Genomic DNA, 14,347 nt, shown 5'->3' with positions numbered 1-14,347 from the left:
TCTAGGCAAATCATTCAAAAGGTAAAGAAATGTTCATAATCTATTAAGAAAAGCAGACCAAAAATCCAGCAACTTTGTCCTTTTAATGGAGAAAACCAAATTCCAATTTTGTAAGTTTACTTCTGATATTAAAACTTACTCATTCCAACCTCCTGACTGATGGGATTTTGGAATGGTGGGGGTCTGTAGCCCATGGCCAGGAACGAATTCTTGAGACATCTTTGGTGCAAAAAAGGTGATTTTATTAAAGCACAAAGACAGAGGACAGGCTCCTGGGCAGAAAGAGCTGCACTGGGGTTATGAAGAGTGACTGGTTATATACTATGTAATTTGAGGGAAGTAAAGGCAAGAGGGAGGCCTCCAGAAGGACTTTCATATGTTAAAGAGAAAAAAAATATATGCTAAAGAGGACTCCTAAAATACCTGAGTCCTTGCTTTTGTGAGGCTAAGGTTGTTTTCCCCCTAATAAGGGATTAACATTATGACAGTAGGGGGTTCCTGGAGAAATATTATACTCTATTTGCCTCAAGTATTTATTTGTCAATGGGCTGCAGGTTATAAAGAAATTTAACTTTACCTGCCATTTCCTTCTTGCCTTTGTTCCCCACATCACTATGGAGGGGAGGGTGATATTGGGGCTACACGTTTCTAGACATTAGGCTATTGATAAGATTGCCTTTTTCTTGTAATTTACTAAGATATTTGAAAATTGTCCTGTATGACTGTGATCTCTATCAGTTAACTGTTTGTTTTCTTTCCTTTCCTTTGTTCTTGGGCAGCCAGGAGTACCTGAGGAATATCACACATATACCATGGGTGGGGGTGGCTATAGGGTGTCAGCTTGCCTTATGGTCCCTTATCACTGACCACATATAAAATTATTTTCCAAAGTTTCCTTTTTCACAAACTTTCTACAATTTTCTTTTTTATATTCAGATTTTGTCTATTTTCTCTTTAAACAACAAGTCTCATTTTAGGACAAAATTACTTTCTTTTTCCTCAACAAAAATTGCATCTCAATTTCTCGTATCTTTTAATATCGAAAATACATCCTACTTTCTTGGTATGATAGGAAAAGATAGGATAAAATAAGCAGAGAGGGAAACTTCCTGAGGTCCCATGGTGGGGAAAAACACGTATTTTGGAACAATGCTGGGAGTATCTGACCACAGCAAACCCCCTGGGGCATAAGGTTCCTCTTAAGAATGTAACAGACACCACCCCCTTAGGTTTTTCTCAGGAATTTGACAAAAGACCTCACTAAAAATAAGTAGATCATAAAACCTATGATTCACAAAAAACAGGTATGGCCTTAGACCACCCCTTATACAATGGAAATGAGTCAATCAGGAATGGACAACCCAGCACCTAGCTAACCAGTCAATAAGAGTAGAACCTGAGAAGGAATAAGGAGGAAGGGTGTGGGGGTGTGGGGTGGTGGTGACCAGAACCTTATAAAACAAGGACCCCTGCCTATTGTCCATAGGTATGATGACTGAGCATGAGGCAGGCTGAGGGCAAAACACAAGCCAGAACCAACCTTCCCTCAAGGTGGGACATGTGTGATACTCCTTGTACACTCCTGGCTACCCAAGAACAAAGGAAAGGGGTTTAAGTGCTTGCCATGATAATGTGGGAAACTAAGGCAAATGAGAAATTAAATTCCCTTACTGCCTACAGCCCATTAACAAGTTCTTGAAACCAGCAGAGTGACCTCCCTCTAGAAGCTCAGTGATGACACTTGCTGGGGGCAAAAGAGAACCTTGGCTTAACATTGTCCCAACCTCACGGATCCTGTAAGTTTACCTCCTTTATCTTAACTGCCCCAAGATATATGCTGGCAATCACACTCCAAGTTTATAGCTCCCCAATATGCATCTGAAGGGTCTTATGACTGAGGTTTTATTAAAATGTTGATGAATGGTGTTTCGCTAGCAATAGCTAGCCCCTCAAGGTCCTGGAAACCTTGTTTCCAAAATTCTTTAGAGACTTACTCTATCCCTGATCTCCTCCCAACCTGAGGGTATATAATGAGTTACCCATCATGACTCCAGTGCAGCTCTTCCTGCTCATGGATCCTGTCCCCATGCTTTAATAAAATCACCCTTTTGCACCAAAGACATCTTAAAGAATTCTTTCTTGGCCATCGGCTCCAGACCCCACAAACCCCCCATCATCCCAAAACTTTTTCAAGTATTCACCTTCGAATGCCCCTCTCTGTAAAGAGAGCTTTCCTACTACTCTTCCTTTCTAATCTTATATTCTAATAAACCTCTGCCTGCTGCTCATTCTGTGTCCACCTCTTCAGTTTTCAAAGCAGTGAAACAACAAATCCCAGGTAATGAGGTAAAAAAATCCTACAACATAAGGAGATATTTCCCTTATTATTTCTAGTTGTTTTAATCACATATTAATTAGAATTCTTAACTCTTAGAAACCTTAATTTCTAGTGAAAACTAGAAGTAGGCAATTGTGAACCTTTATACCAGCATTCTTTACATTGGAAAATTTATGAATACATTTCATAATTTCCAGAAGCATGTGCCTTTTCCAATGTAGCATTAACACATCCGAATATCTTAGTTTCTCTGTTATAAAAAGCCAAAAGTAGAGAAATCTATGTTTAGTAATTAACGTTTTATTATTTTATTAGGAAATGATCCCAATATTCAACAAATTTAATTCATCCCTTAGCAAAACTTTAACGTTTTGAGTTACCAAGAAGATTTGGGGAAATAATTTTTAAAGTCTACCCAAAACGTTATCTGTTCAATCTGCTCGTTTTTAACAATTATGTTTAGATTATGTATAAAAACTTCATAAGACACCAGATAAAATCAACTATAATTCTAAATTATTTTTGCTAACAAATTGCAAATGATATTACATGAATTTAACTAGTAAATAAATTTAACTAGTAGAATAAAATTTGTTTATCAGAATTATATTCAATGTTGATAACTCTAAAGACATGCCTCTTTTAATTAAACCAGTGAATTTATTGAGCTAACTTTAATTTACTGAAGATTATCCCAGAATACAATGATGTAGAGAATAAAGGTAAAAGAAATATAGATAAAATTAAATCTCCTTAGGATTTATAGCCCATTGACAAGTACTTGGGACAGCCAGAGTGACCTTCCTCAAGGAGCTTAGCTGCCTCAATGATGATAAAACTTTGCTAGAGGCAAAAGACAACCTAATCTTAATATTAACAATATTAACCAGACAGCCAAGATCCTGTAAGTCTTCTTTAACAGATGAAAATCCTTTTGGAAACTTCCTTTGTCTGTACTTCCCCCAACTCCAAAGTATAAAATCAGCCATTTCTCACAAGTCCAGTGCAGCTCTTTCTGCACAGGGGTCTTGTCCCAGTGTTACAATAAAAACACCCTTTTGCACTTTTCAAGAATTCTTTCTTGGCCATTGACTCACGGACCCTAGTTCAAACCATACCAACAAGAACCTGAAAAACATCTGGGTTAGTTTCTATTACATTTCTGAGAACTTTTATGTACACTAATTTACGTAAGTGCTAGTTTGTTTAAGCCAATTAAACAGAGCTTTAGCAAATTAATTTTGGCAATACCATCTGGAGGTAGAAAATATCACACATCTACAAGACAGATACAGACACATATGAACTGTATGTTCAGATATACAGAGACCTTATAGCTTCCGTTTTAAAATTACTGCCATGAGGTGTGCCTGGTGGCTCAGTCCATTAAGCATCCAACTCTTGATTTAGACTCAGGTCATGATTTCATGGTTTGTGGGTTCGAGCCCCATGTTAGACTCTGAGCAAACAGCATGGGACCACCTTGGGATTTTCTCTTTCTTTCTCTCTCTCTCTCTCTCTCTCTCTCTCTCTCTCTCTCTCTCCCCCTCCCCTGTTCACATTCTCTCTCAAAATAAATAAACTTTTAAAAGAGAGATAGCTGTTTAATAGCCTCTTCAGAGTAGATATAAGTCTTATAATCTTTGTTTTAGGTACATTTTCTCTATTTTTTTATTAGACATTTGCAATGAATCTTCCACTGAAACTATTTTAGAAGTTTGAAAACTTTTGGAGACTTCTGCATGCAAATTAAAATAAGTATCCCATCCTATTTAATTTGGGGACTATTAATTTCAAGTATTCTTCTTAAGTGATCTTATCTAATTATAATGTTTCCCATAATGGCCATTGTAATTTTAGGTTGTTTTTAGTAAAACTGTTCATCTTGCTAGATATCTGCAACTTTCAGGACTATAGCTCTTAGATATAGAATAAGCAGGTGTGTGCTCAACTCTCTAGATCTAAAGAATCCTATTTCTTTAAGCTAGGCCTTTTAGTTAGGATTCTTGGAGGCAAACTCACACCTAAGAGGGATGTGCCATGGGGTTGGTTTTGGGGAGGTATTTTACAGTGTACCTCATTGTACAGATATTTTCTTGAAGCTGGCAAGTAACCTAGTGTCAGTCTAACTTATTCCATAACCAAGTTATCCTACCATGGGAGTCTTCTTGAGATGGCAAATACTCCAAAAGCCTTTAAATGCTCAACCTATGTCTATCAATGTTTGCATCTTTATTTTTGGCTTCCAATATTCCCATTAGCTACTAATTTCTATTTAAAACACCAAGTCTCACACTAAATGCAATCCAGCTTAAATCAGACCCAGTCTAATCCCGGACTCATTCTAGTTCTTAAATCAGACCCTGATTCTGAACTCAGTCTGGTTCTTAAGTCCAACCCAGTCCAACTCTAGCTGGTAACTACCAATATTTCCCAATACAGACCAAACTAGAAAACTCCAGTAAACAGGGACTGCAGACTGGAACTGGAGAAGGGATTCATATATCGCATTGTGGACTGAACCAAGGGTTGACTGACGATCTGTTACAGCTACTTTTAAGTCCAGAATGACTTATTAACTCTGGACAAAAAAAAGGCCAATTAGGTCACAGTTCAAACGTAAAGAGAGCAGAGCTGAAACTGAGAGGAACTCACCAATGGCATTTGGAAACAGCGAGAAAGACAGTGAATTCAACAAGGTTCATAGAGCACCATGCTTCTGTTTCTCATTGTCCCTGAATTTTGATGGAGGTTTGCTTTGGATCCCACTGCTGCCACCAAATCTGTTAAAGAACAAAATTCAACTGAATAAATTTGAAGATCTAATTGGCTTTAGTAATTCATGAATCAGACAGCATCCCATCTAGAAGGTGGAGGGGAGCTCCAAGGAATTGCACAAAATAAAAGGTTTTTATAGGAAGGAAGATGGAACAAGAAATTATTAGCAAAAGAAAAGAAAGAACTGTTCCAGGAAATGTTGCTTTCCCTTATAGGGAATGGTAGAAAGTCTTTACTAAGTAGACCACCTCATCTTCCTTTGGGGGCTGGAGAGGGCCCATTTGACAGATGCTTAACAGAAAATTCCTGATGGACCAGTTAAGATTATATTTCTTGGGGAGGTTGAAACTATAATTACGTTATATATTAATTCTTATTTCAATGACTTGGCCTAAGTGATGCCATTTTGGGCCTGCAGTTTTGTTAACAAAACTGAAGAAAATATAGGAGAAAAAAAGTGGAGACAACAAATATAAATCCTATTTTTAGAAGTTTTGCTATAAACAGAAAGAGATGGCAGCTGGAGAGGGAAGTGGAAACAAAAGTTTTTTTTTTTTTTTAATTTGTATATTTGCTGATGTGAAATGTTGGGGTTCAGTAGTGAATGTTCAAGAAAGAATTCTTGAAATGTCTTTGGTACAAAAATAAAGATGGTTTTATTAAAGCACAGGGACAGATTCCTGAAAGAGTTGCACTACAATTGTGAGGAGTGACTAATTATACACTTTCAAGTTGGGAGGGGGTTAGGGATAGCATAAGTCTCCGAGGAATTTGCAAGCAAGGTTTCTAGGACCTTGAGGGGTCATTTACTACTGTCTAGTAAAACCTTAGTCATGAGATCCTGCAGATGTATTTCAGTGGGCCATATGTTTGGAGGGCTATTGCTAACATATATCCTCTGCAGGAGGAGGAGGTGAGGGTAAGAGATAAAGGAAGTTTCCAAAGGGATTTTTATATGTTAAAGAAGACTTATAGGATCCTGGAGGTCAAGCTAATGTCAAGCTAAGGTTGCTTTTGCTTTTTGCCTCTAGCAAAGTATTAAAGGTAAGGCACTTGAGTTACTAAAGAAAGATCACCCTACCTGTCCCAAGTACTTGTTAATGGGCTGTAAGTTGTAAGAAATTTTTTTTTTCTATATTTCTTTAGGCTTTGTTCTCCAAATCATTTACTTTGTTTTTTTTTTATTATTTTTTTTAATTTTTATTTTTTGAGAGACAAAGAGAAACAGAGCATGAGCAGAGGAGGGGCAGAGAAAGAGGGAGACACAGAATCCAAAGCAGGCTACAGGCTCTGAGATATAAGCACAGAGCCTGATGTGGGGCTTGAACCCATGAAGCATGTGATCACAACCTGAGTTGAAGCTGGATGCTCAACTGACTCAGCCACCCAGGTGCCCCTGCTTTGCTTTTTCAAAAAGCAAAATGATAATAGCATACATACTGAATGAGAATGGTTCAGAGTACCCAAGAAGGCAGGGGATCCACTTCTGAGGTGAGAGTTTGGCTTAACCAAAGAGAACAAATATAATTATGATTGATGGGTATGGGAGTCCTCAATTTTTTTCAATGAGATTAACAAACAAGGTTGTAATATAACAGTAAAAGTGGAAAGGAAGTTCAAAGTTAGGGGACAGAGGGAAAAATAAGGAATTGAAAATTTATTAGAATCAGGTTAGAGAAAAAGTGAGCTAGAACAATAAGAGAAATGGTATGTTTTGAAAACCAAGGGAAGCTGATGCTTCAAAAAGAAAGCTGTCAAATGTTTCAAGTGCTGTGAAAAGTTAAAATGACACTGAAAAAGTCCACTAGATTTAGAGATTTGGAGGTATCTGTTGACCCTAGTGAGAATTACTCTAAGGACTAATGGAATCAGAAGTCAGATAGAAATGCATTTTTGAGTGAGTAGAAGGTAAGTGAATAAGGATAATTTATGTTTCTCTCTAGATGTTTGGCTATGAAGGAAGAGGAGACTGTTTTTAACAAAAAATTTGGGAAAGAATTCATGAAACTCAATAGCAAAAGAATATACAATAATTCAATTAAACATGAGCAGAAAATCTAAGTAGACGTATCTCCAAAGAAGACATACTGATGGCTAATGGATACACAAATGGATGCTCAACATCAGTAATCCTCAGGGAAATGCAAATCAAAACCACAACGAAATACCAACTCATGCCTATTAGAATGGCTATTATCAAAAAGAAAGAAAGAAAGAAAGAAAGAAAGAAAGAAAGAAAGAAAGAAATAACAAGTGTTGGCAAGGATGTGGAGAAAAAGGGAATCCCTGTGCACTATAGGCAGAAATGTAAACTGGTATAGCCATTATGTAAAACAGTATGGGGCCTCCTCAAAAAATAAAAGAACTACCATATGATCAGCAATTCCACTTGTGGGTCTCAGCTGAATAAAACTAACTCAGAAAGATATATGTATCCCCACATTTACTACAGCATTATTTACAATAGTCAAGATATAGGCTAAACAACCTACACATCCCTTAATGAGTGAATGGATGAAGAAAATGTGATATGTAATGAAATATTATGAAATATTTATCAGAAATAAAAATGAAGGAAATCTTGACTTTTGTGGCGAAGTGGATGGATCTCAAGGTCATTTTGCTAAGTGAAATAAGTCAGACAAAGAAAAATGACATCTGATCTCACTTACATGGGACTCAAAAACAAAACAAAACAAAACCAAGCTCAGAGATACAAAAAGTGGTTGTCATAGGCCGGGGGGGGGGGGGGGGGGTGTGGGGGGAAGATGGGAGAAATGGGTGAAGGATGTCAAAAGATATAAAGTTCTAGTTATAAAATAAATACTGGAGATGTAATGTACAGCATGGTAACTAGAGTTAATAATATTGTATTGTATATTTGAAAGTTGCTAAGAGTAGATCTCAAAAGTTCTTGATCATAAGAAAAAAAAATTTGTAACTATGTAAGATGATGGATGTAAACTAGACTTACTGTGGTGACCATTTTGTAATGTATACAGACATCATATCATTATGTTGTATACCTAAAACTAATATAATATTCTATGTCAATTATATTTTAATTTAAAAAAAAGTCTGAAAAAAAAGAGTAAATTCCTTTCTCAGGTTAGCTCTCCACAGCCTTCCAAAAATAGCAGAAATAGGCCCCAGCAGTGCTCCTAGCTTCATGGGAAAAAATAGGGAGCTTGAAAATGGAAAGGAATGCAGATAAACTAGGGACAGAAACCAAAGTAAGGGCCAAGGAGCAGGGAAAGCTATTCTTCTCTCAGAAGGTACTCAGTGATAGAGGGGGAATTGATGAATATGAGCCCCTAAAAACCACATTAGCAGAGGCTTCCATCCACAGAAAGATAGAACCAGAGAGAATCAGAGTGAGATAAAGAACCAACATTTGGTCAATGAAGTAAGATACTCCCAACCTCTAACATTCCCTCCTTCCTTACAATGAAGAAAATCAAAACCAAAAAGAAGTTAGAGCCACAATTCTCAAGCTGTACGCTGAGGTGCCCCAGGTGCCCCGGCCACCTCACAGGAGTGCTATGGAATAATTTATTTTGATTTTTAATTAATTAATTAATTAATTATTGTTTTAAGCAATCTCCACATGCAACGTGGGGTTTGAACTAATGACCCCAAATCAAGACTGAGCCAGCCAGATGCCCCTGCTATGGAATATTTTAAATATTTGAGGGAAACAGCAACACTCAATATCTGCCAGACACTACATGAATCACCAGCTTGAAATATTTTTGAATTTAAAAATGTTTGGTGGGGTGCCCATTGTCTCAGTCAGTCAATTCAAGCCCCATGTTGGGTGTGGAGCCTACTTAAAAATAAATAAATAAATAAACAAACAAATAAATGAATAAAAAATCTTTGCAAAGCTGGGTTTTTGGTTTTTTTTACCCCTGTTGCTTTGAGAAAAAACAAGTGCCTCTTGAAAGTCAAGGTGGAACAGGAAGCAAGGAGGCACCAAGGGATGTTATGAAAAAATTATTGAGACAATAAAAGCAACATGAGTTGAGAAAATTTGGGAACCTCTGCAGTATAACAAGAAAAGAAAATGAGAAATGTGCAACTCAGAACAGAGCACATCCACTTCTACTCAAACATGGGAGAAATAAAAGCAAATTATATCTTCCTCCTATCTCTCAGGTTAAGGCTAATATGAAAAGAGGGTAAAAAGTGAGGCCTGAATGTAATTTAGAGTTGACATTTCAAGACCACTGGGACTATTAACTGAAAGTGACTAAGAAATTATGAAATCTGTCTGAGCTATTGGCAAGAGAAGGATAAGACAGATTTAAGTGAGTGCAGATAAAAGTAATTAAATTAAATGGTAAACTATCCCAATGAGTTGTGATACTCAATTATAATATATAAGGACCATTAAATTTATGTTGATGGCCGATGGAGCAATTTTTGACCATAAGAAGCAGTTATAAATATTAAGGTTAATCCATTCCTGAATTCATTCCTTGAACAGATATTTATACCTTATACACTCATCATTTAACTAATGGTACGAGACACAGCAAAAGTTTGCAAAAGACAGTGTTTAAAGCAGCATGCCTTCTCTAATAAGTTTATCCCTCTACCCTGTCTCTATTTTTTTTTTTTTCTCCAAAGCACATATAACTCTCCAAAGGAACTTATTTACTTATCTACATGTTGTGGTCTATCTTTACTACTAGAATATAAGTGCCAAAAGAAAAAAGAATTATCTTGTTCTTTCTCCTCTCCTCCATTTCCCAACATTGGCATGCTCCATAGATCAATACTGGGCCCCCTTCCCCTGGCCTACACTATCTCTCATCCCTTGGATAGAAACATTATGTGTGTTGATGCTATATGTGCATCTCCGGTTGATATTTCTCTAGAATACCATATTTACACATCCAATTTCCTACTTGAAACATGGATACTGAATAGGTACTTGAAATTTAACATGTATTCCTCCATTTCCCACCCTTCCCTGCAGTCCCTAATCTAGTTAACATTTTAGTCGCTCTTCTCATGCTCAGTAAATGGCACCATCATCCACCTAGATGGTGAACAGTTTAGCGCTCAAGCTGAAAACTCAGAACTATCCTTAATCACTCTTTTTTATCTAAAAGTCTATCAATTCTACTTCCAAAATATGTTTCAATTCCAATTTCTTCTCTCTATATCTACTGTTACCAAACTATTTCAAGCAATGTCTTGTGCCTGGGCTACTATAGTAGCTTCTACTGGCTTCTACTATATTTTTCACACTGCAACCAAAGAGAAATTTTCATATCCAAAATTTAATCATTATACATAGACACACACACACCCATACTAGAAAAATCAGTCAGTTTACAATTAGTCTCCATATAATCAAGACTCCAAAGAAACATACTGGAGCATCAAAGTCTGACTCTACATAACTGACATTTGGGGGTTTTCCCATGTTTTCCTAGTTTTTATTAAAATCTGTCCCTTCCTGGGAAAAAATATTTACAGAGAGGGATGGAGACAAACCACAAGAAACTCTTAAATACAGAGAACAAACTGAGGGTGGATGGGGGGTGGAGGAGAGGTGAAAATGGGTGATGGGCCTTGAAGGGGGGCCTTTGTTGGGATGAGCACTGGGTGTTGTATGTAAGCCAGTTTGACAATAAATTATGTTTAAAAAAATCAGAAAATCGTCGAGTACTACCAAATACTAATACTAAATTAGAGCCTCCTGAATTGCTCATAGTGCTTAATACAACTATAGAATTTAGACGTCCAAGCTTTATTATGATAATAAACATCAGGGATTTCATGTTAAAAAAAAAAAAAAAAAAAGTCCCTTTCCTGCTTCTCCAACAATGCTCCATGAAAGCAGAAGTTTAGTTTATTGCTTGCTGTTATATCTTTAATACCTAATTAAGTAGGAAATAAAAAGTAGGCTCCATAGGCCCCTAGACTATAGCAGCACCTGTACAGAATGTAGCCGACTGTAACCAATACCTCTCTCTAGAATCCTCAAGGGATTCTAGAGAGAAATTTTCATATCCAAAATTTAATCATTATACACAGACACACAGACCCCTACTAGAAAAATCAGTGAGGAAGATTTCTGATTGATTTCTTGGGATGATCTCTCCCTCACTACATTCAGAAACTAGGCAGGATAGTGGATCAAAGTGTAACGCCAGTCACGCTAACAGGGTCGAATCTCAGCTTTGCCATTTATTAAACATCAATGCCCTCATTGTATATCAATGCCCCCTGTACATCAACGTCCTCACTTATAAAATCGAAATGAGTACCTACCCCCTTAGGGTTGTTATGAGGATTAAACGTGAAGATCTATCGCTTTATCTATATAATCATTTATTTACATTTATTAGAGTATATCTCCCTAGAGGCCACCAATTCCGTGAAATAAACAGTGGCCAGGGCCTATGAGGCTGCTATATGCACGATGATTCAAGAAAACAAAACACATTTCTTTGTTAACTTTTTGTTCCTTAAACTGAGTTCTAAGGGCACTTACTGAAGGAAGAACATGCTATCTTTAGGTTTTACTCTTCCAAGACTGTAAGCAACCCCCCGCCCCCCGCCGGCCAGCCAGTCAATACGCTTTCGCGATTGGCCAGGAAATAGGAATCCAGTGAGCTCAGCTCCCGCCCAGGCCAGCGCCGCGTCCAGTCTTGCTCCCCGCCTGCGCTGTCGCGGCGGTGGCTCTTTCATTCCCTGGGTTTACGTTCTTTCCCCTTCACGCGACTGGGACCCCTCATTCCTTATTTGATACATTTTTAAGTCTTCACGCTTCTCTAGGGCAAAGGTTTTTTTTTTTTTTTTTTTTTTTAATACCTTCAGCAGCTACCTGTAATTTAAAACCACTTTGCTTTCCCTTCGTTTGGATCCTAGTTCTTCATTTTCAGAAACCGGTTTCCGAAGAGACATCCGTCGCGGATGCAAGTCTCGCGAGAAAGTGACCGTCTATCGCGGTATTTCTCTGTTTCCAGAATCCTTAGCGCGAGGCGGAAAAATACTCATTTATCCCCAGCTTCTGTTGATTAGCTCATTTTCACTGCGGCCTCTTTTCTTCGCTTTCCGTGTTGCAGTTTCTCTGAGGGAAATGGCGGCTCCCGAGCAGCCTCTACCGCCGATGGCAAGAGGATGTCAGAGCTCTGCTTCACTCTCTCCGTCACGGGGCGACCGAACCCTTCTTGTGAGGCACCTGCCAGCCGAGCTGACTGCTGAGGAGAAAGAGGATTTGCTGAAATATTTCGGGGCGCAGTCGGTGCGCGTCCTGTCAGATAAGGGACGACTGGTAAGGGCGCTCCTGTCCCAAGCCGCCGGGGAAGGCCCTTGACTCGGGGAGGGGGAAGCTTTGACAGAAGGAAGACAGAAAAGAGTGGGAAAATGCGCTTGTGTAGTGAGGGCGTGTCTGTCTTTCCTCTTTAATGTCCAGATGTCTTGCGTACCATGTGAAGTTTTAATTGGCTTGAGCCTGCATTAGTCACAGCGCCGCCGAGAAGGGCAAGGCAGAAGAGTGGCTTATGTTCCCTTTTCTGATCCATCCGGGGAATCTCAAAACTCCTCTGAATTTGAGAGCATTTCTTTTAGACTCAGTACTCAAATATAAAGTACAAAGGACTTTGCAAAAATGTTGGTTCACGTATATGCCACTGTGAAGATATTCATTAAAATAGAGGAGAAACTACAATAGTAACTTCAGTAAGCCAGTTATAGAATTTCTACTAGACTTTTTACGAAGAAATTATTCATAAAATCTTTTTCTAAAGTAAAGTGAAAAAAATAAAAAGGGGCACCTGGGTGGGTCAGTGGTTGAGGCTTCATTTCTTGATTTCGGTCAGATCGTGTTCCGTGGGAGGTGAGATGGAGTTCCTCTCCGGCTACCCGCAGAGCTTGGACCCCGCTTAGGATTCTCTCTCTCTCCCTCGCCCCTCTGCCCCGCTCATGCTCGCTTGCTCACGCTCTCTCTCTCTCTCTCTCTCTAAAATAAAATAAAAATAAAATAAAAATTTATTTCTGACGGAATCTTTGGGGAACAATATTTTGAGACTGCAGGAATTTACTCAATAACTTCATTTGCTTTTATGCCTAAAGATGTTTTAGATGGGTTTCTCTCCATTAAAATAGTACGGTGATGTTAAGTTTCTGCAAGATGGTCTATGATGCAGCGAAATCAGTGGTTTTAGTCTCCTCTGGTGATTCTAATATGCAGCCAGGGTTAAGAAGTACTGAGAAGAACGACCAGTTTTGATCAAAGTGTCATGTATACCAGCAAGTACAAGTATTCTGTGTTATTCAGTTTAAATACACTCTTATTAGGTCATGTTGGATCAGATCTGACAAAATTAGAATGTGTGATATAATATAAGCAACTCTTGACAACAACTCTTTCACAGCATAAGGATTCATTTACTTTATGTTTTTTTCTGATGGTTTTTAAACTATTTACAGTTTATATTGAAAAATAGACTTCTCCCATTGAACCCTTATTACAAGGATAAATCACAAAGGAAACATGCACTTAATGATTTTCTGTTGGTAAACATTTTTAAACTTCGCATTTATCTTATAGAGGAAAGTTTTTAAGATCTTCATATATATTATAAATTGCAGATATTTGTATATTGAGATAGTTTAAGAGTTGTCCTGTGTATAGTAGGGGTTTTTAAACTTCTGGTCTATTGAACTATTTAAAAGCATGTGTAAAACATACTGTATATGTGTGTACACCTTCGTATTTAAAAGGCTACATAGCTGTCATCTCAAGGAACTCTGAAGCAAAAAAGATTCAGAACCACTGTACTGAAATTAATTATCAGTTAAAACAATCTCGATTTTCCATCCTTTTCCATGACTATTAATTTTTGAAATCACTGTCAACTGGTGAAGTATCAGACTTCCTTATGGAAGACTGAAATTATGTTACAAATAATTTGTACCTTAATTATTTTTCAGAAACATACAGCTTTTGCTACTTTTCCTAGTGAAAAAGCAGCTATAAAGGTATGACTTTTTTATTTATTTATTTTTTTACTATTAAAGTTGTCAGCAATTTCCTATTAACTTATCTTTGTTCAAAAATGAAATGTGATGTTAAACCACAGTTTTCAAAAGCAAAAGGGTCTGTATTTCAAGAGTTTTCCTCACAGACTGCATTTGGTTTATCAGTTGGCAAATCTTCTCCAATGTTTAGGTATTTGGAAATTAGAATAGATTCACTGGAGGGGCGCC

General features: G+C 37.6%; 1 protein-coding gene and 1 long non-coding RNA gene across 5 annotated transcripts in view; one reads left to right on the top strand and one right to left on the bottom strand.

The window, feature by feature from the left end:
• The window catches only part of LOC132673370 (uncharacterized), a 65,516-nt gene extending 53,473 nt beyond the window's left edge, over window positions 1-12,043 (bottom strand). Inside the window, exons 1-2 of the long non-coding RNA XR_013557462.1 lie at window positions 11,961-12,043; window positions 4,994-5,121 (exon numbers count right to left, since the gene is read on the bottom strand). This is a non-coding gene — a long non-coding RNA (uncharacterized LOC132673370). The remainder of the gene's footprint in view (window positions 1-4,993; window positions 5,122-11,960) is intronic.
• A 109-nt stretch (window positions 12,044-12,152) lies between these two features.
• RNPC3 (RNA binding region (RNP1, RRM) containing 3) overlaps window positions 12,153-14,347 on the top strand; it is a 36,228-nt gene continuing 34,033 nt past the window's right edge. For 3 of the 4 annotated variants that reach the window (XR_009608023.3, XR_009608022.3, XM_060625961.3), the window contains exons 1-2: window positions 12,156-12,410; window positions 14,072-14,119. Coding sequence is in view for 2 of the 4 variants with exons in the window: in XM_060625961.3 (XP_060481944.1) it covers window positions 12,216-12,410; window positions 14,072-14,119 (243 nt within the window). In the remaining 2 variants the exon portion in view is untranslated. Of the gene's footprint in view, window positions 12,411-14,071; window positions 14,120-14,347 lie in introns of all 4 variants that reach the window. The other variant, XM_078451608.2, reaches the window with a different exon arrangement.

Source organism: Panthera onca, chromosome C1 (assembly GCF_046562875.1).
Source record: "Panthera onca isolate mPanOnc1 chromosome C1, mPanOnc1 haplotype 2, whole genome shotgun sequence".
NCBI classification, from domain to species: domain Eukaryota; kingdom Metazoa; phylum Chordata; class Mammalia; order Carnivora; family Felidae; genus Panthera; species Panthera onca.
Note: the sequence above shows the minus strand (reverse complement) of the source record. Positions and strands in the feature narration are given on the sequence as shown.